The following is a 27,750-nucleotide window of genomic DNA, read 5'->3' on the forward strand; positions in this document are numbered from 1 at the left end:
CTGGATCTTAGTTTGTCTTTTCTATGCACATTCCTCAGAAATACTCCTTGGTGCCCCGTTTAAAAATCTGCTCAAATATATTGTTTCTCAAAGAAATCTGTGTTTGTTTTAGCTCCTCTACCAGATGATCAGCTTCAGGGAAGCTACGGGTCTTGTTCATTGTTATGTCCTGTGTAGTACAAAGCAGAAGGCCTTGGAAGCACTTAGTGAATGTTTAAATAAATGAAGGAGTACAGTCATCCCAAAACAACTTAGGGAACTCAGTTGCACTCTTCCTGCTTAAGTTGCCAGCACAAGTTTCTTCTCTAAGAATAAAGTTACTATATAGGGAAATAGAAAAAAGGTAGGGGTTGGATGGTCTCACCTTTCTCAGGAGCCTGGGATGTCTCCTGATCTCTTAAAAACATGTTGGTTATGTTAGGCCTTTATAGACAGAAGAATCCATGGTGAATCTCTATTCTAGTCTCTCTCCTCCCATTTAGTGAGTGACCCTGGGCAAACCACTTAATCTACCTGAATTTCAGTTTCCTTTTCTGTAAAATAAGTATTGTTGAGGATGTGGAGGAAAGGGAACCCTGTTGGTATTGCAAATTAGTACAGGCTTTTTTTGGAAAACAGTATAGATGTTCCTCAGAAAACTAAAAATAGAATTACCATATGATCCAGCAATCCCACTACTGGGTAAATACCCAAAGGAATTGAAATTAGTATCTTGGAGAGATGTCTGCCCTCCCATGTTCACAGCGGCATTATTCACAATAACTAAGATGTGGAGACAACCTAAGTGTGTGCCAACAAGTGAATGGATACTAAAAGTGTGTGTGTGTGTTTGTGTGTGTGTGTGTGTGAGAGAGAGAGAGAGAATAGCAGAATACTATTCAGTCTTAAAAAAATATATATGAAATTTTGTCATTTACAACAACATGGAGGGCATGAAATAAGCCAGGCACAGAAAGACAAATACTACATGACATTATTTATATGTGGAATCTAAAAAAGAATGATCTCAGAAGTAAAAGTAGAGTGGTGATTACCAAGAATTGGAGTGGAGGTGGTTGGGTAAAGGAAAGATATTGGTCAGCAGATACAGAGCTTTAGATAGGAGTAGGTTCTGATCTATTGCACATCGTGGTGACTGTAGTTGCTAATAATATGTGTTTCAAAGTAGCTAAGAGAGGATTTTATATGTTCTCTCCACTAAGCAATGGTAAATATTTGAGGTAATGGAAATGTTAATTAGCATAATATACTCATCCCACGTTGTAAACATGTATAAAAGCAACACATGTCCCCCACAAATAGATGCATATTATTTGTCAATTAAAGATAAAACAAAACATTAAAGAAATGAAATGAAAACAAAATGGGTTGAACTAACTCATCATTCAGTGATTCTCTATGAACCTGTGACCTGTTGTTACATGCTTTTAGTCCATAGCATGTGGTCTTGGATGAGATGGTTTAACCCTGTAGTGACATTTTTTTCTCCTGCTTTTTCAGCCACTGTATACATCAGATTCTGGAGAGTGTTAACCACATCCACCAGCATGACATTGTCCATCGGGACCTGAAGGTATTACCAGGCTCCCCTCCTTTGCCTCTTGCTTGTGACATGTTGGCGCCACCTGGTGCTAGATAGTGGTACTGTGTGGACCCAAAGAAGGCTCCCTTTGGGCTCTGCGGGGGGGGGGGGGGGGGGGGTGCCTCACAAGGTTCTCGCTGTTCCTTCTGTAGCCTGAGAACTTGCTGCTGGCAAGTAAATGCAAGGGTGCTGCCGTCAAGCTGGCTGATTTTGGCCTCGCCATCGAAGTGCAAGGAGAGCAGCAGGCTTGGTTTGGTAAGGGTGACACTGTCTTCTCAGTTATGCAGTCCCCACCCTTCCTCCTCTTTCTGATTTGCCTTCCTCTTTCAGAACTAGAAACCAGACCTTTAATGGTCCTGGCCTCCTTGGAGAGTGGAGAAGGGTGGGAGGGTGCAGAAATCCCTCCTGGCCCTTCATGACTCAGTAAGTCTAGCTGTTGTCAGCACTGCGTTCTTGCTGCCTCTGGGGAGGCATTGGAGTTCCTGGTAGGCACATGGACTTGCCCTCTGATTTAGATTCCAAGCACTATGAGAAGCCCAGCCTCTCATCTCTCGCAGCCTGTGTGCTGAAAGCTTATGTAGCAAAAGCAGCAGGATGAAAAGGGCTTTGGAAGAAATTGCTGATATGGATTTATTGAGAGAGAAAATGGGTTCAGTGTACCTCTGCTCTCTCTTCTGCTGCAGGTTTTGCTGGCACCCCAGGTTACTTGTCCCCTGAGGTCTTGAGGAAAGATCCCTATGGAAAACCTGTGGATATCTGGGCCTGCGGTAAGCCCATTCCACGCCCTCAGCTTTTCCGTGTTAAGGGCCCTCGGCTTCCAGTGATGGCGAGAAAGAAGCATCGCTATTCCTTGCGGGTCCCACAAGTGCCTGGTGTATGTGAAATCATGGTGTTTGCTCTCATCCCCTTGGGAGGGCTGTTCCCATCACACCCTCCTCCCCAAGTAACTTCCTGTATTATGTTGCATCCTTCTTAGAGAGGGAATTGTCCCCGCCTTAGAGGATAGGTTGTGCTTAAAGAAATCTCTGACGTGAGAGACACAGCATTATCGGCTGGCATCCACCTCTAACTCTGGTCTGGCCCTTGTCATTCTGTGTGGCTCTGAGCCCTGCATGGCCTTTCATAGTTCCTCAGGGTAAAGGTGACTGAACCCAGTGACCTGTGTGTTCTATCTCATAGGGGTCATCCTGTATATCCTCCTGGTGGGCTACCCTCCCTTCTGGGATGAGGATCAGCACAAGCTGTATCAGCAGATCAAGGCTGGAGCGTACGATGTAAGGACTGTTTTTCTAAGAATCAAACAAGAACATCAAGCAGGGCACATGTCCTGCCCCTTGGGCTCCGTCCAAGGGAGGGGGCTTGTTTAGTGTGTCACATGACATAGGGGATGTCATGGGACTTTGAAGATCCAGGGATGGGCAAACAGGACTCAGTTCTTGCCACCCTACGTCCAAGGAGCAACTTTTTTTTTTTTTAACATCCTTTTTGGTAGCTATAAAATTAAGGAACCCACTGAAGCCCTTTGATCTTTTTTTTTTTTTTTTTTTGCAAAGAACAGAGAAGCTGCATCACACAGGGACGAGAATTCTAGAGTCTCTTTCCACTGCATTGGTACCTTAGGCACATCATTTAGCCTCTTCCCCCAAGTAGAGAGATGGAGTTGAACCAGAGAATGTTTGTTGGAGTCTGCTTCCTACTGTGATCTGATATTCTGGCATTCTAACCATCATTGTTCTATTTTCCTTTCCTAGTCTTTTAAGTTGACACAGGTTCTAGGATATTTCCAGGGCTTCTCCAACTCTCTCTGAGGCAACTTTGGGTACCATAGAATATCCCAATTATAGGAGTTGGGATGAAGATATAGCCTTCGTTTTAGGGTGTGAGGCTTACAAATTTCATATCCCACCTCCCCCTGTTCCTGCTCCTTAGTTCCCATCACCAGAATGGGACACAGTGACTCCTGAAGCCAAGAACTTGATCAACCAGATGCTGACCATAAACCCAGCAAAACGCATCACGGCTGACCAGGCTCTGAAGCACCCATGGGTCTGTGTAAGTGTTTTCAGCTGTGGACTTGGAGATCAGTGGTGACCGCTTATGTTTATGTTCCTTTTTATCAGCAGAGAATCATTCTGGTTCCTGAGTGAGGACCCAGTAGGCGGGGCAGGAGACTGAGTGGGGCCCAAGGTTAATAAATATCACCGGGGGATCTCTAGGAGGCAGAAGGGGCTAACAGGCCTTTATTCGTCTCTCCCTTGGTTGTGAGGCTGTATTAATGGCTCTCTTTTTTTATTTTTATTTTTTTGGCAGTGCTGGGGATTGAACCCAGGGCCTTGTCCATACAAGGCAAGCACTCTACCAACTGAGCTATATCCCAACCCAGTTCTAGTCTTAAATGAGGGCTTAGGTTGACTCTTGCAGACTCTAGGTAGTTGATGATAGAAAGCAGCTGGCAGAAAGTGAATCCCCAAGTCCAGGGCATACTCAGGTCTCACCACTCATACAACTCTTAACAACTGTGACCAAGACCCAATGAATAAACCAAAGAGGTCTCTGAGCTATTAAAAAGAGCATCATGAAATTCAGTCCTGAAGCTCCTGAGCTGGGAGGCTCCCCTAGGCTGTTGATGTGGGTTGACATACTTTGTTTTCTGGCATAGTTGGTATCTTGACAGCCATTATGCATTTGTTTATTTGTCCCTTCGTTCATGTGTTTACTGAATGCCTCTTTGGTGCAGATGCTAGAGGATACGAAGGTGAATGAGGCATTTTTCCTGCTCCAAAGATCTGGAGAGACAGGCAGTCAAACAGGCAACCATACTACAGTGTGAAGTATGCAAAAGAATCTAAAGGAGTGCAGGAGTTCTTGCTGTCCCTGGTGGGCAGTGGGGTCATCAAAGGCTGCATGGAGGAGGTGACCTCTGTTCTGGCTCTTGGCAGATAACTAAGAGTTCCCCAAGATATTACCCTGTAGACAGAGGTTAGCAGGAGCCAGAGTAAGAGGCCATGGGAAATCAAGTTCAAGGAATGTTAAGTAGTTTGGTTGTGAATGAGGCCATGACTATAGGAATCCAAGACAAAGAGGCCCTAAAGATTCCCTGACATCCAAGTTTCGGCCTAAGGAGTTAGGGTTTTATTCCGAATGCATAGGGATCCATTTAAGGGTTTTAAAGAGAGTGTGAAATTTACATTTAAGAAAGATCATTTTGGAAGCTCTGTAGAAAATGGAATTAATGAAGAAAGAGGCTGGAGTCAGGGGAGCTTAGGAAGCTGTCATAACTATATAAGCAACAGATGAGGTCTCCTCTGAGGATAGAGATGGGGGAGTGGGTAGTGTGAGGAGTGGAAAAATTCAGGAGATATTTGGGACACAGAATCTAAAAGATTTAGTGCCCAATTGAATTGGGGAATGAAGGAGAGAGGGATCTGTGGGAACTGCCATGTTTTGCCATTGAGCAGAGAATTGTATCATTCATCCATACGGAAGAAACTCAGAGGAAAAGCCAGTTTGTGAGAAAAGATGATGATTTAGTTTTGTACACATTGAGTGTGGTGTCAAGAGACTTTAGCTGAGATACCCTGTGGACAGTTAAAAAATATACCTGTATGGTCTGGGGATGCAGTTCAGTGGTAGAGCACTCACCTAGCATGTGTAAGGCCCTAGGTTTGATCCCTAGCACTAAAAAAAAGAAAGAAAGAAAAGAGTCTTAGTCTTTTGTATATAGGTGATGTTGAGGCTGTAGAAGATGGGATTGTTTCTATGCTGATCAAATTCTTGAGTTTGTATTCTTCAGTAAAAGAAGAGATGGACACTAAACATCAGCATTTAAGAACAAGGAGAATTAGAGGAGCCAGCAAAAGGGACTGAGAATGAGAATTTCTGTAGTCAGAAAAGAATCAGAAGCAGAAGATGTAGAAGCTAAAAAAAGAAGGAGTCTCAGTAAGGGAGCACTGGTAGTATTGCAAGAGAGTCCCTGACACAGATCAAAGAGAATGCATGGGCTCTGACCATGGAAAGGCTATTCTTTCATCATTTCACAAAGACAGTAGAGTGAGATAGAAACCTGTTTTGGGGCGTGAAGAGGAAGTAGGATTGAGGAGGTGCATAGGAAGTGAGGCATGAAGGGGGAAAGAAATGATACTCCTTAGAGGAGGAAGATATATCAGAGAGGTTTGGGTTTCTTTCTTTTTTTGTTTTTTTTTTCATTTGTTTTTTGACTAAAGAGTATTTATTAATTGTACGTTTTAGTAGGGTTCATTGTGATAATTTAATACGTGCATACAGCATATGCTCTTCAAATCCAGCTTCCCTTTAATCCCCCCCGCATCTCCAGTTTCACTGTTCCACACTCAGACCCAAACCTTTTTTTTTTTTTTTTCTTTTAACTTCAACATATGAGAGAGAGCATGTGGTCCCTGTCTGGGTCTGGATTATTTCACTTAATATAATGTCCTTCAGTTCCATCCATGTTTTAAGGACTTTGTTTAAGGAGAAGATTAAATATAATGTGTAGATTACCAAGAAGAATCTAGTCCAGAGGAATGAGTCGACAATTATATCTAATTTAGGAAGCAAAGGTTTAAAGAGGGACTTCTGAGCTCTGCTCAAGAGGTCCACCCTGGTGTGAAGAATGATGTTCTGAGACTTAGGTTGGGTTGTGGGTGGGTAGAAATCAGCTGGTGGGTGGGGGCTGAAACAGAAGCAGTATGTGCATGGTGACCTCATTTCTCTTTGTGGAGAAGTTTATGCTGAGGAAGATGAGGTGGAATGAGAGACTTGGGGAGGTGGAGAGGTGGGGAGAGTTGTTTCAGGCGCAGGAAAGAGTTGGCCAGGGGTGAGGGCAAGGATTATGTGGTTATGGGCACCAAGCTGCAGGTCCTAGCATTCATTTTTCTAATAGTTTGGCAAGACAGCAACAGCAAAAGTAATGCTGAGCAACTTAAAATGGAAATTCAAAAATTGGGGAAGTAGCCCGCTTGGTGGTGTGTGCCTATAATAGAAACTCAGGAGGCAAGAGGAGTGCAAAATCAAAGCCATCCATTAGCAACTTAGCAAGACCCTAAACAACTTAGGGAGCTCCTGTCTCAAAAAGGGTTAGGGATGTGACTCAGGGGTTAAGTGCATCTGGGTTCAATCCCTGGTACCAAAAACAAAACAAAACAGGGAAATACTATGTCCTGAGGATCATTTTTGTGGGCTCTACGTTTCATAGTCCTATATATCTCTATAGCCCCTGAGGACATCACTATATTATGACATTTCAAAATAATTGGTTCTTCTATCAATGATCCCAAGGAAGCGGAGGCCATGTCTGGATTCTGTTTAAGGAGACAAGGAAGTAACTAATAAATATATCAAAGTTTTCATCCAAAATGATGAAAAGAATTGATCCTTCAAGGTATACATCCTTAGCTTCTGAGACCCCAGGTTCATTCAGGACCTTGTGGGGTATGTTGAGAGGGGCTCTTTAAAGGAATGAATGTTATAGAAAGCAGGGACCTCCCTGTGCTGTCACTGCTCAGAACCTGGACCACAGCAGGTGCTCAGTAAGCAGTTGCTGAAGGAATAACTGCCAGGCTCACCACACATAGGATAATCTTTCCCGTTTGCAGCTTCCTTTGCCCAAGGAAGATTAGAATGTTCTCTCTGCACACTCATATAGCATCCGTTATCAGTGTGCTTTCATGTTTAGATTGTCCTTACATAACCTTGAGTTTGGGCTTATGCCTTTATTTTGTGTTTTCATGTCTGTGACTTCATTTGATCTTCAGAGCGAATGTGGGGTGGCTGAGTACACAGCTCTGTCCTGGCATAGCCACTGGTGCCAGGACTAAAGTGAAGGGCAGAGAAAGGGTCTGGAATGGGGGACTCACAGGCCTTTCTGTTTGGTTTCTAGCAACGATCCACGGTAGCCTCCATGATGCACCGCCAAGAGACTGTGGAGTGTTTGCGCAAATTCAATGCCCGGAGAAAACTGAAGGTAAGTCTTGGTTTCTGTGCCACTGGCCTCCTGAAATCAAGCCTGTTAACAATGCAGGTCTTGCCCCCTTAGACAAGGCAGCTCTGCTCCTAGTTGAAGCTAAGCTATGCAGGTTGTAGCTAAGCTATGTTGGGGATGCCAGAATCCTGTGACTCCAGGCTCTAGCCATGAGCTGCTTTGCCTGAGGCCAGGCTATCCTTTTATAGAGTCTGGTTGAACTCATAGGACTCTCCTCCTTTCCTAGGGTGCCATCCTCACGACCATGCTTGTCTCCAGGAACTTCTCAGGTATGTTTCCCAGCTGAACACTTTAATTCTGCCGAGGTGAGTGGGTCAGGCATAGCGCACAGCCAGCCTAGGCAGTGTGGCTGTCTCAGGTGATTCCTTGAGCAGGATTAACAGGGATCCTGTTCTGAGGGTTCTGCTGCTGAGTCCTCTTACTGAAATTCTTGGTGTGAGGGGAGGAAACTTCACTTGGGCTCAAATTTATGAATTTGTTCCTTAGAACCTCCCAAGGAGTAGCCTGTCCAGAATCCTATGTACTTTATCCCTATACATTTTTATTGAATTCCCTGAAGATTCTCAGCACTTTAGGGTTATAGCCAATCTAGGGTATTGAAGGATGCGCTGGAAGGGAAAAACAAAATCAAGTTGAAATATTATGAATGTTCTCAATTGCCACCAACTGATCACTAGGGTGATCTCTTTCTTCCTTGTGTCCAAGTAGAGATGACTAATAGAAATTATTCCAGATGTTTAGACCTTTTAAGGTGACTTAGGCTTAAAATATTTTCTCTGATACTAGCTGTAAAAATGAAGAACTAGAGACCAGCCAGTGGAAGGAAAGGAACTTAGATTTACATAAGGAATCAAGAGAGTTGGGATCAGTAATTTGTAAGTCACACTTGACATTATTTCTAAGATGCAAGACACTCCACTCCCCTTTGCCCCCTGCTTTCAACCCTACCCCCAGTATTGTTTGCCCTCAGTTGGGAGCACGGTGGGTTTTCTTTGAGAAAAAGATTAATATCAAGGCTTAAATGAAGACAAAGAAGTCTGTCCCCAGCTTGCTGTAGCTCTGGTCTTCCTTCCCTCTAACCCCAGCCTCGCTGTTTGGTTCAAGAGCCCTTCTCATCCTCCTAACAAGACTCCCTCCCGTGCTTTCCTCCTGCACCACCATGGAGAGAGGCTTGTGTGGGAGCACCAGCCACAGTCAGGGTGGGCAGCCACTTTGGGCAGGGGTTGCTTCCTTGAGCTGGAGTCCTGATGGGTTCCGCTGTGCTGGTTCCAGGTAACCCATGGGCTTTAGCTTGGAGGAGGCTGCAGGTAAGAGAGCCTAGGGCTTCACCAGTTCCAGCCCAAGAGTCACAGGCTCTGGGATATCAGGGATGGATAGTGAGCCCCAGTCATGCCCCATCCTGGGCTTTTACCACTTATACAGGGCACTGGGAGCAATGGGTTGTCCATCTGCCACAAAGATGGAGTTGTGGCCCCACACTGTGCTTCTTTCCTCTAACTGCTTGCGGCTTCTACTTTCTGGGGTTAAGAGCTTTTCTAGAGGATGCTCAGGGGCATTTTTATGCTGACCCTTGATGTCTACCTGTCTTCTCTTCTCTTGAGTTAAATGCGAAGACGGGCTACTGCTTCTCTTTTAGCCTGGCCCATCAGTAGCATTTCCTGTCCTGTGGCCTTTGGTCTCCACATCACCCACCCACAACCAGCATTTCAGGAAATTGGTGTCCTGGTTTCAAGAAGTCAGTCTCTCTGTTAGGACGTAGTACTTTAGTTCATCCCTAAAGAGCCTTCCATTCTTGTTGCCCAGACCTCATCTGGCCTTTGAGCTCACTGCCTTGGATCAAAGAAGATGCAAAAAAAAAAGTTCTTTAGGCTTCTAGGATGGCCTCTTCTGTCTCTGGAAATTTCTGCAGAAAGAGCTGTCTATAGGTGTGTCAAGGAGGAAAGGCACCTGTGATTCCTTAGGCACAAACTAGGCTATTTCCCAAGTAGACCCCAAATAGTGGGGCCACATCTTAGCCCTGGACTTTAATAGCCTGGTGAATGATGAAATCATAACTTCCAGAATATATTTCTTCAGAGGCCTTCGTTGTCTTTCTGGGGACTTATTTCTTAGGCATCTTTACCTCAAGACACTGTGAAGCACAGGCTGAGTAAAGCTGCTTCTCTTGGCTACTTCCCTTAAGAGGGAGAGCCCTTTGTCTCTGAGAAGTTAGGGGTCATAGAGCTGGGCCCATCTGTAAACTTTAGCTGTCCAGAGGCCATGTAAGTGCCATTCTTTCTACCATTCCGAGTGTGTTGAGGGGAAAGGGCTGCTCTATGCTCCAGGCTCTTAGCTACAGAGCTCATTTATGTCCTAGGGAGGGAAGGTCTGAAGGTGAAGCTTGGTATCCTCACAGCATTAAGCAAGGGCTGGATCACCTCAGAAAGGGCACCTTCCTCTCACCAAGTCAGGCTTTTACCTATGAACCCTCACCTGAGTTGGTCATGGAACAAGCACTAAGTACATTTCCACAAAGTAGCTATATGGTGTTCCCTTCACCTTGTCCCAGCCTGGTCCTCTCAGGCTCCTGGACTGCTGCAGGACTGGCTGCACCTGCCTCATCGGCCTGCCCCTGGCGCCTCCGCTCCCCCAGCTCGGCTGGCTTGGCCATGCCGCCTGGGCCCTGCTGTGTGTGGGCAGCCAGTGGTGCCCGTGCCTCATGCTGGGGCATGCTCGCTGCTGACTGGCCCCCGTGGCTTTGCGGCAGCTCTGTGCACTGAGAGATTGTATCCCCTCAGTTGGCAGGCAGAGCTCCGCCCCCGCCTCGCCTGCCGCGAGCGCCGCCAGCCTGGCCGGGCAAGGTACGTGGCATGAGTCCTCCCTGACCGCCTGCCTCGGCTCCCTGCCACCCCACCAGGAGGGCCAGCATGCCAGGCCCACGCACCAGGGAGGCGAGTTCCATGCTTGCGGGCTGAGATGGGCATGCCAGAAGGACCACCTAACTTGGCATCTGCGAGCGCATTGTTGTTACAGAGCCCCCTAACCAGCCATGCATGCTGGGCGCTTGCCAACTCTCAGGAGGCAATAGCCTGGGGATGTGGAGCTGGGAAATAGGAGCCTTCCCTCCAGGCAGCCCAAAGGCCTGACCTGCAGAGCTGCCCAGTGCTGGAACTAGGCTTCTGCACTACTGTTTAAGAGCCCACAGAGGAAGCCTTGCCCCTCAAAATTATGAAGTCTGGTGTTTGCAGGCCTCCAGGTCTGAAAGGCTGTGGAGTGCAAAAACCTCAGAGTCAGCCATCCCTGGGTTTGAATTCTAGCCTTGCTATACTCTGAGCAAGTCACATCAGTTCTCCCAGCCTTAGTTTTCTCATCTCTCTAATGAGGATGACAGATAACGTGGTGATGCTTAAGAACAGGTATGTCAAAGGCTGTCAACCTTACCTGTACAGAACAACCAATTACCTGGGAGCTCCTAAAGAATCCTGGTGGCAGGACCCCACCCCAGATAAACAGAATTAGAATCCCTAGTGGATGGACTAGGCATGAGCATTTTTTAAAACTCCCTGAGTAATTCTAGTGGGCAACCAGAATTGAGAACTGGCTAATGTAAACAAAGCCCTTACTAGTAAATATATTTTTAAAAAAAATTTTTTCAAATGCAGCATGATTGGAGATCAGACCAAATGCCCTTCTTTTGGAGCCAGAATCTTGTGATGGAAGGACCCTTGTTCTCACTGGAGAAATATGGGACACAGCTTAGGTAGGAATGGCCACCTAAAGGGCAGAAGGGGAGCAGCAATAGTGATAACAATGGTTAGTAGGGTACTTAAATCATGTGCAAGACATTCTGCTAAATGCTTTTCAGGCATGATCCTTTTGGACCCCCATCAGTGCCTGGTGACTTAGGCCTGTTTTATTTATCCCATTTTTAAAGAAATTGTGGCTGAGAGAGGCTTACTCACACAAGGTCACAGAGCTAGCAGCTGGAACCAAGATTTAAACCCAGGTAGTCCAGGTGGATCAGACAGTTGGGCTGATTCCATTTTCAGCCCGTCACCAGCCTTCTGGTGTGAAGCTGGTCAGCCTTGAGCATTATGCCACGCCTGGCTAGAATCTGATAACTCGTTATTCTGCTTAGCCCTTCCTGCTCATGAGTCCAGAGAGTCTGGGAAAAAGATGGCAGCTAGGACCCAGTAAACCTGGTGAGGTCCTGCCCAGTGAAGGCTTCAACCCCCTGGCAAAATCCTCCTGTAGGTGGTCCTGGTTTCTGTGTCTGTGTCTGTCTGTCCTCACATCTGGTCTCCTTTGTGAACTGTGACACTCTGTTTCTTGAGAACAGTCCGGAGATGTCTTGCATCCTTCCAGTGTGGCTATCTGGAGAACCTCCGTGGCATCTAAGAATGGAGCCCTCACCCTTTCACCCTGGCACTTTGTTTCTAGGCCTGGGTGGAAGCTCTCAAAGGCAGAGCTCCCAGTGCTCCCAGGCTGCTCCAGTACTGAACATGATTTCTCCTAAGCACAGGGTGTCTGTTTCTGCTGAGCCAGCTTCCACAGCAGAGGAGATCCTGGGGTGTCATCCCGAAGGCCCTGACACCACTCAAGATGCCCTTCCTGCAGAGGGACTACTAGGAAGGGTCTCTTTCAGGAGACTCCTGGCCCCCTTGTCAGATATAGCAGTCTCTTGCAGATCCAGCTGCCAGACTTCAGGTTGGGACGAGGGTAAGATGCAGAAGATGTGACTTTCCTCTTTGTTTTCACAGCTGCCAAAAGCCTATTGAACAAGAAGTCGGACGGAGGTGTCAAGGTGGGTATCTATCTCTCCAGCCTTCTGACCAGAGACTGGCCTCTCCCCCTGGTAGTTATTCTTGAGAAGTCTAGGTACCCTGCTTCTCCTTTTCCTGAAAACCATCTACTCTTGCTATTCTGCTTTAAATTGGAAGCCTCTATGCTGAGAAGAGCAGGTTCCACTGGCCTGGGAGGGAAGAATGGAAAGGTGTCTCTCCTGATCTACCTGGGTGGGAAAGTCTCAGGGGAAGCAGTCCAAATTATAGTTTCCTAGAGCTGACCCTAAGCCTGACTTCCACACATGTGCTTCATCTTGAGGGCTTGACACTCTGAGGTATTTTAGGACATCTAATTAAACACCCCCCACCCCCTCCATTTTTTTCATAACCCTTTTTAATCAAATGAAAGCAAAGTTTGCTTGGGTGATTCAGGCAGGGTACAGGACTAGAAACCTGAAGACACTATTCTTTGGTCTTTGTCCTTTTCTGCAAAATACTTCCAGAACCCTGGTTAAATACCACTGAGTGAAAGTATCTTAAACTTTCTTGAGGTTCAGCTTCTATGGGACCTGGCTGAAAAGAAGGACCAGGTGCCTCCAGGTCCCAACAGGAAGCCCTTGTTGTGAGTAGCTGTTCAGCTGAAGTGAAGAGAGGCAGGGCAACCACAGGGCCCAAGGTGCATGAGGATGCTTAGGAGGAAGAAAGGGTCCTGGGACTGGAACTTTGGATAGGAGTTCATACTGTCTTAAAGCCTTCCAACTGACACCACAGAGAATATCAACCTGTAAAATTATTCAAACCTTCAAATCTCCAACAAAAATTTAAATTGGGCCTTTTTCCAGGATCTTTTGTCCACAGTTGAAATATATACACATGCCCCATTCCCTTCTGCCAAATCCCTTCCTTTTTCCTTTATTCTCTGCATGCCTGCTTTCTGTGTCCTTCTGCTCATAAGAGGGGAGCTTGGGCTCCTTGCATACCTGCTGACATGGAACTGGGATGGCCAGGCAGTCCCCCAGTTTTGAACTCAAGCTAGATGGGTAGAGTCAAGTTTGGAAAAGTGGGTAGGTTTACTTGGAGAAAGATTTTGGAAATTTCTGTTTGGGGAAGAAACTAAAATCAATCCATCTTTACAAAGTATTTAGTACATAACTATCAGATGTCTTGCTCTGCACACATTCTGAGAGGCACATACAGTAGGTACAATGTAGCTTTTACATTGCCTTAGGGAGAGGAAAGTGGACACAGCTGGATCCAGCTAAACACTATTACTGGACCCTCCATGGGGTGGTTCAGGCCAAAAAGCTCATGGGAAAAAGCTTATTGTAGGAAGCCTAAGATACAGGAAGATTGAAAGCAGTGCAGCAATTGCCTCTAGGGTATGGAGTCAGAGGTGATAGCAGGGCAGAGAGAAACACCTTTCAGCTTTTACTTTATACACTTAAATGTATTTAAAATGAGATGGTATTGCTTCTGTAACCTAAAAATAAGAATATGAATTTTATGAGTTTTCACGCATGTTCTTCATCTAACTGGATCACAGGGTGTATGGTAGAGAGATCTCAGAAATACAGCTGGGAGACAGTAGAATGAATTAGACATAACTTTCCTATGTTCATTTATGAATATGTAAACAGTGTAACTCCACATCATGTATAACCACAAGAATGGGAAGTTATAGTCCATGTATGTATAATATGTCAAAATACATTCTATTATCATATATAACTAAAAAGAACAAATAAAAATTAAATATATATATATATATATATACAGCTGGAGCTGGGGGCATAACTCAGTTGGAGAGCACAGCAAGCCCCCCAGCCCCTGCCAAATACAGCTGGGTCAGTCTGATTGAGTAGAATAATTGGAAGTTTGTATATTAGACCTTAGAAAATATCATAAGCCACAAGTAGGAAAAGCTGTGGTAAGAATTCTGAGAAATATTTGAAGGGCTGAGGGTGTAACTCCATGGTAGAGCATGTGTTTAGTGTGCATGTGGCCCTGGGTTCAATCCCCAGTACAAAGAAAGACAGAGGAAGACTTAGCTGAGGGCATATGGATAAATGGAAGAGGGGAAGAGCTAGACACAGTGGTGTCAATTAGGATTTATTGTAATCTGGCGATAGCATTGAAAAGAAAAGTTGATTAGAAATAGCAAGAGATAATAGTCAAAATTCTATTCAGAATGAGGTTGCCTGTATCTGTGGTCCACTTGCGCCCTTGAGTCTGGGAATACCAACTCTGATCAAAGGTGTGTCAGTGGAAGCTCACATTAGATATGAGGGATTTAAAAGATCATCAGATAATATCAAGGTTTCCAGCCTGGAATGTTGGTACCTCTGCTAGAAATGCGAGTAAATGTGAAGAAAATGGTCATCTAAAGAGGAAGAGTTCTATTTTGGCCATGTTGGGATTGAAGGAAAAATGGAGTATGTGGATGGACATATCTTTTTAAAGGCCCTGATATAGCCCAAGGAAGAGTCCAACATTGAATTTGGGGGCATCTCACAAATGCACCCCCTCAGCCACTGTTTTTTTTTTTTTGTTGTTGTTTTTTAAGGATTTTTAAAAATCTTTTTTAGTTGTAGGTGGACACAATACCTTTATTTTATTTATGTGGTACTAAGGATTGAACCCAGGACTTCACACATGCAAGATGAGCACTCTACCACTCAGCCCCAGCCCTAGCCCTCAGCCACTGTTCATTAGATGCCTGCTGTGTGCTCCAAGAGCTGGAAGGCAGCAACATCTACCAAAGGTAGATGTACCCTTTTAGATGTTTGCAGTGGGAGAAAGATGGGGCAGCCACCAGTTCTGGTACAGTCTGATAAGGTGCCTGAAGAAGATGTGCATAGTACAGGCACTGGGGGAGTAGAGAGACAGCATCAAGCCAGATCAGGAAATTTTCCTGAAGGAGATGGCCAGGAACTGAGTTTGAAGGACCAACAGTTGGGGTTTGCCAGGTTGTGGAGGAGGAAGGATATTTCAGGCAGAGGGAACAGCACATGTGAAGTTACAGTTTGAAACTGCTGATGATTATGGGAACTTCAGTAGCTTCTGCTTGGCTAAAGGGACGAGTGAATGCCAAAAACAGGACATAAAATACAGCAGAGATTGCTGAGCTGGAGGGGAGAGGATGGATAAAGGAGCCATTTTGAGATAGGTTTCTAGCCGGGTGTGGTGGCACACACTTATAATCCCAGCAATTTGAGAGGCTGAGACATGGGGATTACAAGTTTGAGGCCAGCCTCAGCAATTTAGCAAGACCCTGTCTCAAAATAAAAATTTAAAAGGTCTGGGGATGTGGCTCAATGGTTTGGCGCCCCCGGATTTAGTTTCTAGTACCAGAGGGAGAGAGAGAAGTTTCTAGCAGAACTATCTAGAATGCGAGTCCCCAAAATAAACATCAAGTGCAGCCATGTAAGATTAAAGAACTAATTAAAAATACACAGATTCCAGGGGCTTGGGTTGTGGCTCAGTGGCAAAGCGCTTGCCTAGCATGTGTGAGGCACTGGGTTTGATCCTCAGCACCACATAAATAAATAAGAAATGAAGGTACATCAACAACTAAAAATATACACATTATATATTATACACACAGAGACACACACATGTGCATATACACAGATTACAGGGTGTAGTCTGAAATTCAGATTCCCAGAGGCCTTGAGTAGGAGGCAGAATCAACCAGTGAATTTTAATACTTTCCTTCTCCCAGATGAATCTAAAGCACACAAAAGTTTAGAAGTCTGATAAAATTTGGGGGTTATCTGTTAATAATGGACTGGAATAAGGGGTTTCAACAAGGGAAAGAACAGCCGGGTGTGGTGGCTCACGCCTGAAAATCCCAGCAGCTTGGGAGGGGGAGACAGAAGGATTGCGAGTTCAAAGCCAGCCTCAGCAAAAGCGAGGTGAGACCCTGTCTCTAATAAAATACAAAATAGGGCTGGGGATGTGGCTCAGTGGTCGAGTGCCCCTGAGTTCAATCCCTGTCTCCCCCCCCGCCCACAAAAAAAAAAAGGAAAGAAAGAACAAAGAGTTAGGAGAACAGAAAGTGTTCAGTAGTGTCAGATCCCATAGGAACACTGAGGAGGAACCTGGGCATCCAGAACCATTAGATAAATTGCTTTAAATGAAAACGTGTGGGGAACCTAGCCTGTTGTGTGTCCAGGTCCTGACAAGTGCAATGCACTTTTGAGAAAAAAAGTTTCAGGACCAAATAGATATTTAGGAAGGCAATTACCAAAATTAAAAGTTGAAAATAGATGGGCTGGGAAAATATCCACAGCAGTATGGGATGTCTTTTTATTAAATAGTTTCTTCAATAAATAAGAATTTCTGCTAAACCCCAGCAGAAAGATGATCAAAGCAGATCTACTTTCTCAACTTCAGATGAGACCATTTGAAGTTGAGAAAGTAGACCTGGATAACAAATGTGGAAAAACTTTTAGCTTCACTAGCATCAAAGAAATGAAAATTGAAACAAGGTGCTATTTTTTGACTCTTAAGTTGGTGACAGTAATGAAAACCACAGTGGTCCTTTCTAATACAGCCTGTGGTCAAAAGCGCTGCTAGTGTTTCTACCTTTTTTACTTTATAATTCTACTTTTGGGAATTTCTTTCCTGATTATCTTATTTTCAGAATAATTCAGAATAGGAAAAAGTTGAAAGCAGAAAGATGTTCAACATGACATTTTTTTTTATAACTGTGAAAAGATTGAAGACAATTTCAAAACCAATAAGGAAATGACTAAGTAATTATGGGACTTCCATTTAATAGACTATTTTAAAGTTATTTGTTTTCATGAGCATACAGTAGCAGAAATGTTTTATATGAAGTGAAAAATGTAGCAGGGAAATATTTTACATTAAGTAAAAAAGATGGAATATAAAGAGGCACATAGGAGCCAGGTGTGGAGGCACACACCTATAATCCTGAGGCAGGAGGATGGCAGGTTCAAGGATAATTTGGGCAACTTATTGAGACTGTCTCAAAATAAAAAGGTCTAGGGATATAGCTCACTGGTGGGGCCTCCTGGGTTCAATTCCCAGTACCACTAAAGAAAAAAAAAAAAGACTATTGGCTAAATTTTGTTTAAAAAATGTTTGTAGATACTGATTTTGTATGTTATGTGTAATATATGTACAAGGAAAAAAAAAAACCTGAAAGAACCTGTATAATCCCAGTTGCTTGGGATGCTGAGGAAGGAGGATCATGAGGTTGAGGTCCTTGTGGACAACTTAGAGACTCTGTCTCAAAATAAAAAGGGCTGGGGATGGAGCCCAGTTATAGAATACTTGCCTAGTATGGCCAAGACCCTGGGTTCAATCTCAAGCACTACAGAAAAAAGAAAGGGGGCAAAGGGAGTAAAAGGAAGAGGGAAGGGAAACCCATCGAAGTATATGTATATAAATCATAACTTCACTGGATGATGCAAATTTGGGAACTTTTTAATACTTTTATTTTATTTATGTTTGTGTGGTGCTGCTGAGGATGGAACCCAGTGCCCTACATGTGCTAGGCAAGCACTCTACCACTGAGCTACAGCCCCAGCCCCAAATTTGGCAACTTTTTAAAAATACATTTTTTTGTATTTTCAGTTTTCACCTAGACTGTACATGACTGTTACAACCAATAAGTCCAAATTCTCTATAAATCAATACTTTTTAAAGCAAGGCATAAACTTTTGTGTAGCTTATAAATTATAATTTTAAATTGTGAAAGGAAAAAGACTAGAAGGGCACTAGAAGTTAGGATGGTTTTGCCTCTCTTCTGTTTTTCAAATTATTGATAATGTGACTGCAGTTCTTTTAAACTCAGGAACATGTGTACATCAATTAATGAATGGTGTGGTTACATGAAAGTTCTGAGAAAAGGAAAGGGAACATGAAGCTAGGTGTGTAGAGTTGGACCTTTGAGGGCTCTCTTGAAAGGGAACTTGATGACCTGTTTACAAGGGAGACCTGTAAGTTGCTCAGAAAATCCTGAGCTTTCTGCATCATGGATAATTCTTCTATATCCCATCTTCCCTTCCCAACTTCCTCCCTCATTTCTTCTGCTAAATGCCTGTAGGAAGGTTTCCTTCTCACTGTTCAGAAGCTTACTTTGAGCAAGATGCTCAAAATAACTAGCTCTGGGACTGGGGTTGTGGCTCAATGGTAGAGCTTGTGCCTGGCATGTGTGAGGCACTGGGTTTGATTCTCAACACCGAATATAAATAAAATAAAGGTCCATTGACAACCAAAAAAAAATTAAAAAAAAAAAAAATAACTAGTTCTGGTTGGAGCAGCTGGTCTATCTTGTGCTCTTGAGTTTGGTTTCTTTGAAGGTGAATGCCAATGACTCGGGGTGTGTGGAAAGTGAGAGGCTCTTCTGAGGACAGGACTGAAGGGATCACAAAGGCTCAGATCCTGAGAAGCCTCAAGTTAAGAATAACTTGGCATTCTGCTAGTCCCAGACCACAATGGCCAACTAAGCTTTAAATTAAAGAAGAAGAGTAGGGAGCAGTGGCATATGTCTATAATCTCAGCTACTTAGGAGGATAAGGCAGGAAGTTCTCAAGTTCTGAGAGAATTTTCTAAGTCTGAGCAATTTACTAAGACCTTACCTCAAAATGTTTAAAAAGACTGGAGATGTAGCTAAGTGCTAGAGTATTTAAGAAGCCATGGGTTCAACTCCCAGTACCCTCCAACCAAAAAAAAAAAAAAAAAAAGAAGAAGAAGAAAGCAAAAAAGAAGAGGGTATAGTTATTTCCTTAAGTGCTATTTGAATATTCATTCATTTAAATTAAATATGAAAAGGAAGCTTGAACTCTTTTCCAGTGTGGGATTTTTATGTCTATGTACATATATATGCATATGTCTATATACAGCTGCATATAAAACTATATTCATATAACTTTTAAATAAATGTGAGACATGGTTCTTTAAAAGTGATCTGGCCTTTAAATAATGCTGCAGTGGGGCTGGGGACGTGCGTGGCTCAAGCGGTAGTGTGCTCGCCTGGCATGGGTGCGGTCCGGGTTCGATCCTCAGCACCACATACAAACAAAGATGTTGTGTCCGCCGGAAACTGAAAAATAAATATTAAAATCCTAAAAAAAAAAAAAAAAAATTGGCCTTTAAAAAATAAATAAATAAATAATGCTGCAGTATGCTGGTGGAAGAGTCCAGGTGTGAATGGCTGAAGGGCAAAAGCCTGAGAAGATGGGAGAGAGAAGCTGAAAGATGTGCACTAGCCTGGAAATCAGTCTTGGAGTGGGAAAAGAGTTATCTTGGGTTCTTCTGCAGGACAGTTGAGGAAGAAGGGAGCCAGGTAGGAGAAGCCTGGGAATATATTTAGCACGAGGCTGAGAGATTTTCTGCTTTAAAGCAAGGTCCAGGAAAAGGCAACTGCAATGGCCTTTAACAACGAGTCCCTGAAAATCACCAGAACCAAGGACTGGGCCTGGTGAATGAGCACCCAGCAGACTTATTATTTTTGTGATTCATTGCAAATTAGAAACCTGAACGCTGCTTTCTCCAGGGGAAAAGCCTATTCCTTCAAAGCATTAACACTCTTGTTTGGGTAAAGGATATCAGGAAATAGGTAGGAAGAAAGATGGGTGGTAGGTTTGTAGGTAGGTAGATATAAATGTAAGGCAGTTCTTTTTTTGACAGATAATTTTGGAAGGAACATCTCATTTTACATTTGAGCATATTCAGAGGGCTAGTACAAAAGAAGCCTGATTACATTTAGATTATTCATTTTTCTTTAGATCAAATTCTAAATTATGGATATTGTTTTAAATATTTGTAGTCCCCCTTTTTTTATTATAATACATGCCCAAAAATGTTTTTCAAAGTAAAACATTGGCCCCCTTAGGGGCACAAACAATTTATCAGACACATTTACTGTGCCCAGAACAGCCCTCAGTGTTTGTTGGATGTCACTAAATTAATGCACAAAAGTCAAACAACAGATGGACATATTCCAAGGGGATTCTGTTTTCCTGTGAGTTAATGGTATTATACATAATTCCCCTTCACCTTTTAGACACAGTGTTCTGAGATGAGTTTTCAGTGCGCCATGAGGTCTTCCTTTTGATGCTCTTGTTTCACATCTAAACATAAAGTCTTTTAGCATCTAGTTGAGGCTAAGGAATTGCTACTTTCAGCATTCCCTGTGGCTTACATCTCTGTATCTTGATCATGATCACTGCACTTGTAATCACCAGCACTCCTGTTCTTCTATTTCCCAGTAATTGTAAAAATGCAGTCAAAATTTGATCTTAAAAAAGCATGACCATACTGATATAGAAGGGGATGGCCAAAATTTAACTGTGAGATCGTTTTCAAAAACCCAACATTTTTATCAGAAAAGCAATTTAGGAGTGCAGCAAAGTCTAGGTTCAGAAGTAAAATGTTAATGGGCTGGGGATATAGCTCAGTTGGTAGAGTGCTTGCCTTGCATGCACAAGGCTCTGGGTTCAATCCCCAGCACCACACACACTCACACACAAAGTTATTAAAGCTAAGGATGGCTGGCACTGTGGCACACACCTGTAATCCCAGTGGCTCTGAAGCCTGAGACAGGAGGATCGTGATTCAAAGCAAGCCTCAGCAACTTAGCAAGGCCCTAAGCCATTCCACAAGACCTTGTCTCTAAATAAAATACAGAAAGGGCTGGGGTTGTGGCTCAGAGGTTGAGTGCCCCTGGGTGCAATTCCTGGTACCCCCTGTTGCCCCCCCCAAAAAAAAAATAAAGCTAAGGATAGTCTAGAGTAGCTTTTTGTTACTTTCCTGATGGTAGCAGCTCACTCATATTCAGACAGATCTAGCAGTGTGGGAAAGTAAATACCCTTATAGGTACAACTAGCCTTTTGAACGTAAACCTATAAATTTGCAACAGATATTACTTACCCTCACAGACTTGTGACTTAATCTTCCTAAGAAGCTTTCTCTGAGCAAGGCTGAGACTTCTCTAATATACTAAATCTGTGTTTGTGAACCTGACAACAGAGTTCTTCCCCTCTGGGGTCTGGAGGGGTGTGTGTGCTTTTCAGTCTACATGCTGTTTTAACCCTTCTGGTGCTGAACTCCCGGTCTCCTCCTTCCTTTCTTCTCTCCCCCAGTGCAGAGCCCATGCTGGTGCACTAACCTGCAGTGTCTCTGTGCTTCTCTTCTTACCTCCTCTTTCCCCTTCTCTTTCCTTTTTGCTGTGATGTGTCCAGAAAAGGAAGTCGAGTTCCAGCGTGCACCTAATGGTGAGCCTTGCCTGCCCACCCATCCGCCCACTCCATGCTGCCTGTGCCCGCCTGCCAGCCACGCAGACCCATTCTGCCATGTGCGTGTGCTTCACTCATCCTCACTGCATGTCTGTGCTTTGTGGGCAGATGTGGCCTGTCCTGCCAGATGGGGGCCATTGCCCAAGGTCACCCAGTGGCCTCAAAATTGGGCATTGAAAGGTGCACTATGGCACCTTCTGCTTTGGAGTTTGGATGGGCCTCCAGTAGGGCAGGACATGAATCTGGTAGGGACTTGGGGTCAGGTGGTAAGCACAAGGAGAAAACCTCACTCACTATGATTCAGGAGGAGAAGCCTTGCTCACTGGGCATAAGCAACTGCTATCTACAAACTGGCAGCTGGTAGCAGAGGAGCTGGTTGGCTCCTGGCTCTGATCCTTGCTCTCCTGGGTTTTCCCCTGTGCAAGTCCCATCCTCTGGGTGGGCCCAGAGTCCCATCCTTCCCACCCAGCCTTCAGCACAGCTGAAAGATTACAGTAACACATCTTCTTTCTCATGGGACATAGGGCACCAAGGAGAACATAGCAAGTTTAGTCATTATGAAACCATCCACTAAAACCAGAGGTGGAGCCACCTGGGTTTCTTCCTGGCCCTCTGCAGATAAAGCAGGTTTTACAAGCACTCTGTCATTATTGTTCCCTGTGAGGGCCTTGGTGTCAGCTGGGCATGGCAGCAGAGCAGCCTTCTCCGATCAACCCCAAGCAAGAGGACATCATCAACAGTTGAGCTAGGAGGATTCCACTCTTTACTGGTGGAAACAGAAGAGATCAGCTCATGTTATTCTTGGCTCATGTCCTGACTACACCTGGGATCTTTCTTTCTAGCCTGCAGAGTTCAGTAGAGTCTTTTAGAATGTGATACCTAGCTCGAGGTTCCATGTCTTGTTCTGGGCTTGGGGGTGTCTCAGCCACTGACAGCAAGCTGGGGGTGGACTTCAAATCCGGTCCAAGAGGCTTCCAGGCAAGATGTAGGACAGTCTGGATGCCTTCTGTGTGTGTCCTGGGAGAGAAGAAGCACATGCTAGCTGTCAACATGTCCTCATTTACACTCTGCACAGAGGCGGTAGCCATAGGCGGTAAGCACAGGGACATTTGTCTCTTCCTGTTAAAGGCATCAGACTATTCCTTGGTGGCCAAAACTCCACCTGGACACCCAGTGAGACTATATACTGGTTAGGGACTTATTAGATGCACAGAGCAATGATGTGGCTTCTTGCCCTTGAGATTGGCCTTCCTTCCTGATCAGCTTCCTCTTAGCCCCACCCTGCTGTGCCACTTTAATGTTTTGAATGGCAAGGAGAGATCCCTTATGGTCATGTTGCTGTTAGGAATGTTGGCCTGCAGGGTGGCCTGCTCTTTCCTGGGGACTGGGTTCTGGAACCATATCCACAGCCCCCACCCAAGAATTGCTTGCCCTCGGAGCTCTGCCTTCAATTCCAGCTGATCAAGTTCAGGATTTATAGGGCAGAAGATGACTAGCACTACCCTGTCTCAGCTCCCTTTGGTCCATGGATACATTTTGTATTTAAATTTTAATTCCACCCCTTTCCTCTCTGGACACCATTTCCTAGGCCAGGTATTCTTGCTCTTCTTCCTTTTCTTTTCAGATCAGGCTTCTAGCTAGTATTTTAAGGGGAAGAAAATACAGATGCCAAGTAGAGGGTAGCAGGAGATTGCCTACAGATAAGGGCACCAGAGTGTCTGAATTTATTCTGCTTTCTTATAAATCACTCTCCTTTCTACCTGTGAAGTGGAAGGAAGACCCTAAATTTCTTCAGGTCAGATGTGATTGTGCAATGACATGGTACGTGGAATAAACATTTCTGGAGAGATGCTCTAAAACAAGTCTTTGACTAGTCCCACCTTGAGGGTGTCTCCAGAGTTAGGTTTCTGGGCCTCTCACAATAGTCCCTTCCACTGATCATCTCTCCAGCCATGGCTCCCATCTGCATAGTGTTATGATGGCCACCTCAGGCCTAGCTCCTCCAGGCCAGGTCAGGGGTCAAGGGAGGTCTGGGAGTCAAACCTGAGCAGCCTTGGTGACTCTGGAGGAACTAAACCATCTGTTTTCTTGTCTCAGCCACAGAGCAACAACAAAAACAGTCTCGTAAGCCCAGCCCAAGAGCCCGCGCCCTTGCAGACGGCCATGGTACCTCCTGACTACAGCTTCTCTGCCTCTGCCCCTGGCTGCCTCCTGCTCCTTCCCTCTTCCTCTTCTTGCCCTCTTTCCCCAGACTCCTTAGCCTCTTTCCTTTTCTGATTCCTATAGAGCAGGCTGCTCTGTGTGCCGTCCCATAGGCCCCTTGCCCTTCATTTTCCTGCTTGGCCATGTTCCATCCTGCATGGCAGAACCATTGCTCCTGCTCCTTTTGCGGTTGTGGGGAAGAGTGATCAGGGCTCTCAGCTAAACCTCCCAGCCCCCAGCTGGGACCCCCATTGGGTCTTCCATTGGGGCTGGGAAGGTGAGTTGCTTATAAAAGGAGAGGGTAAGGGTCTTCTTGGAGACTGTACATCAGTTTTTGGAGACCTCCTTGTAGAATCTGCCTCATCCTCTCCTTTGCAAAGGCAGGAACAGGAAGAAGGACAAGGGTCACCCACCTTTGGATGGTGCCAAGATCTCTGGGATCCTGGAGAACCCCATCTGAGTTCTCTTTAGGCTCTTCCAAGAGGCACTGTGTGTCTCAGAGCTCCCTCTGCTAGTGGAGGATAACTAGAGTTAGCAAAGGGATGACTTGGAGAGGAGGGGCCCTCTGTGTCCTGTGGACCCTTGTGCTGCCTGGCATGGTGCCAGGAGAAAGCAAAAAGTAGACAAAGTGGGCAGCTCCCTGTACTCAAGCTTGCCGAGAGTGCATCCTGGGCCTTTCTGGGAGATCTTATCATTCTCTTCTCCCTGTGTCCCTGCCTCCCGTGCACCCCTTGATGAACAATGTTAGCAGGGCTTGTCCTGTGCCCTGAGTTCTATGGCTCCTCCTATATACTTATCTGGCAGGGCCAGGATGGGGGACATGTGGAAAGAACTCTCAGCACAAGCAGAAACCCTTGTCTCAAATTCTTAGGTACCTGCTTCTTCCAGGCCTTTCTTTCTTACTAGCCAGTGCTGTCACCTCAATCCAGGGCTTCCCAGATCTTTGAGACCCCAGTTGAGCAAGAATGTTTTGTCTTGAGGGGATGGTGGGTGGGCCTCAGTGGCCATTATAGAGTTTCTGGGAGTCCTGGTTTGGGGTTGGGCTCCCTCAGGGAGGAGCTATAGGTCTGTCTCCAGGTCAAGAAGGTAATTTTTATCTTTTCCCTCAGGAGCCACAAACCACCGTGGTGCACAATGCTACAGATGGGATCAAGGTGAGTGAGCGGCTCCTGAGCCAGTCTCCTGCTTTCCAGATTAGCAGAAGACAGGTGGGCTGGGTACAGGGTCTAATGCCAGTGGCCACCTACAGCCTGCACCCTGATGCTGAGATGTTCACAGAGGCTGGGTCGGAGGTAACGTATGTCTGTTAATTGCTTCGTTCTGAAGAAGGGCAAACTTTAGCAACTCCGAGCCCAGGCTCTGCAGTCCAGCAGACCTGTCTCCAGACCTCTGGGCAAGTCCCTCAGTTTTCTTATCTGTAAAGGGGCATTGTAATAATAATAGAATTTTCCTCTATGAGTTGTGAACTTAAGTGAGAAAAAATGTTAGCCAAAAAGAAAACTGAGGGCTGGGGATGTGGCTCAAGCGGTAGCGCGCTCGCCTGGCATGCGTGGGCCCGGGTTCGATCCTCAGCACCACATACAAACAAAGATGTTGTGTCCGCCGAAAAACTAAAAAATAAATATTAAAATTCTCTCTCTCTCTCTTTTCTAAAGAAAAACTCTTTCTAAAAAAATAAAAAGTATTATTGAGCTCAAAAACCTTCCACAGCTCTGGTTTACAGAGGTGACAAGCACATGTCCTGTCTGTGGGGAAGGGGGAGGAGCAGATGAACAGGAATTAAATAAGATATAATCCAATGGGGCTAAATACCCTGAAGAAAATGGCACAAACTAGGCACAGTGGTGCATGCCTGTAATTCCAGCAGCTCAGGAGGCTGAGGCAGGAAGATCATGAGTTCAAAGTCAGCCTCAGCAATAGTGAGGCACTAGCAACTCAGTGAGACCCTGTCTCTAAATAAAATACAAAATAGGGCTGAGTATGTGGCTCAGTAGTTGAGTGCCCCTGAGTTCAATCCCTGGTACCAAAAAAAAAAAAACCAAGAAAGTGGCACAAGGTAAAGAGAGAGTTTACAGGGTCTTTAAATGGTCAGAGAAAGGTCTCTCAGGAGGGGATAGTTGAGCTAGAAACTAAATGTCAGTGGGAAGGAGATGGCCAAATAACTATGGATCAGAGGGACTGCAGCTGCAGAGACACATGCTAGAAGACTCAAGTGGAGCTTATCATGGTAAGCAAAGGCCAGAGAAGGGTGTTGAATTTGGAAAAGCAGATAGGATGTGTGGTAGGGTTTGCATTTTATTCCAGCTCTTGGCAGTTCTTTGCAGGGGAATAATATAATCTAAGTTGCATTTCAAGAGATTACTGTGGCCACATATGAGCAAGAACTCAGGGAGATAACAAGAGTGAAAGTACAGAAGCCCAGAAACCATCATCATGGTTCAGATGTTAGATTGTAGCTGTTCATTTAAAGAGAAGAAGTAAGACATGGGATTTATCTTGAAAGTAGAAGTGATGGATTTTTATTTTATATTAGCTGACTGGGATATAAAGAAAAGAGAGAAAGAGAAGAATCAAAGATGACTCCAGGTTTTAGCCTAAGTGACTAGGTAGATGATACCATTTACTGAGTTGGGAAGGTTGGGTAGGGCATTTGGGAAACCAGAGTTTTGTAAGCCAGAAAGCAAGCGTAGAGGTTGAAGCCTCTGTGATTCCTCCTGGTCCCATGTTCTGCTCTGTTCTGCTTCCAAAGGCCTTAGCATATAGAAACATGTTTTTCTTTGGTCCACAGGGCTCCACAGAGAGCTGCAACACCACTACAGAAGATGAGGACCTCAAAGGTAAGTGTTGGCCCTTGGTGGGGAAGGGACCCCAGCCATAACACAGGTACTTTGGCTCTGATGGGGCACCTGCCTTTTCTGTTCCCAGAACTGGGACTAGTGGCTCTTTATACCCCAGGAGAAGTCTTGACATAAAATCCACTTTCCATGGGCCAAGGTATGAGGTTCTTGTCTGGTTGCTGAGCCAGGCAAGAGGACTCTTTTTTGACCCATGTCTACAGTAGCTACATTAGCTATACCTGGATCCAGGGTTCAAAGAGCTGTTTCTGCTGTTGAAAATGATGTGATGTCTTAGAATAGGGACATCTGAGGTCCTTGAAAAGTAGGGTGAATGTTGTCCTGGTTTTTCCAGGACCAAGGCAGTTACCAGGATGTGGAACTTCCAGTTTCAAAACCAGGACAAGGACTGAGGATGTAGTTCAGTGACAGAGCACTTGCCTAGCATATGCAAGGCCCTGGATTGGATCCCCAGCACCACAAAATGGCAGGGGTGGGTCGGGGGAGCTGGGCACAGTGGCACACACCTGTAATCCCAGCAACTGGGAGGCTGAGGCAGGAGGATTGCAAATCCAAAGCCAGCCACAGCAACTTAGCAACACCCTAAGCAACTTAGCAGACCCTCTCTCAAAATACAAAAAAAAGGGGGGTGGACTGGGGTTGTAGCTTAGTGGTTAAAGTGCCCTGGGTTCAATCCCTGCTACCAAAAAGAAAGAAAGAAAATAAAAAAGCCAAAATTGTCGTGGGCCCCAGGGATGAGTTGGTCACTCTAGTCCCGAGGTCTGGCCACAAATGATAAGAGAACTGATCTGATGTCTGTAAAGCCACACTCAGCTGTGTCTTGGAGGTCTTGTGAGGATCACCAACCAAAGCTTGGGATTGGCCAGAGTACCAAGGTGTGTGGGAAGCTTGGCAGGCCAAACTAATGGGAATCTGCCCTACTCTTTGGGTTGGCCTCTTGGAATTGCTCCCTTTGCCTTCAGTAAATGACCTTCAGCCAGGCCAACAGAAAAGACTAAGGATATTGTTAAGATGGAGCTGAGAGAGCATGCTTATTGGTAATGAGGGAAACCAAACTTTGGAAACTCCAAAAATCGAAAGA

At 45.0% G+C, this 27,750-nt stretch overlaps 1 protein-coding gene across 12 annotated transcripts in view; it reads left to right on the plus strand.

The window, feature by feature from the left end:
- The window catches only part of Camk2g (calcium/calmodulin dependent protein kinase II gamma), a 59,410-nt gene that overhangs the window by 24,406 nt on the left and 7,254 nt on the right, over positions 1-27,750 (plus strand). For 6 of the 12 annotated variants that reach the window (XM_071611163.1, XM_071611157.1, XM_071611161.1 and 3 more), the window contains 11 exons: positions 1,501-1,573; positions 1,735-1,837; positions 2,266-2,349; positions 2,762-2,856; positions 3,512-3,634; positions 7,479-7,562; positions 7,807-7,849; positions 12,320-12,363; positions 23,710-23,778; positions 24,924-24,968; positions 26,603-26,651. In XM_071611163.1, the coding sequence (XP_071467264.1) occupies positions 1,501-1,573; positions 1,735-1,837; positions 2,266-2,349; positions 2,762-2,856; positions 3,512-3,634; positions 7,479-7,562; positions 7,807-7,849; positions 12,320-12,363; positions 23,710-23,778; positions 24,924-24,968; positions 26,603-26,651 (812 nt within the window). Of the gene's footprint in view, positions 1-1,500; positions 1,574-1,734; positions 1,838-2,265; positions 2,350-2,761; positions 2,857-3,511; positions 3,635-7,478; positions 7,563-7,806; positions 7,850-10,357; positions 10,421-12,319; positions 12,364-23,709; positions 23,779-24,923; positions 24,969-26,602; positions 26,652-27,750 lie in introns of all 12 variants that reach the window. The other 6 variants (XM_071611155.1, XM_071611159.1, XM_071611152.1 and 3 more) reach the window with 3 other exon arrangements.

The sequence above is a fragment of the Marmota flaviventris genome, chromosome 4 (genome assembly GCF_047511675.1).
Source record: "Marmota flaviventris isolate mMarFla1 chromosome 4, mMarFla1.hap1, whole genome shotgun sequence".
NCBI classification, from domain to species: Eukaryota; Metazoa; Chordata; class Mammalia; order Rodentia; family Sciuridae; genus Marmota; species Marmota flaviventris.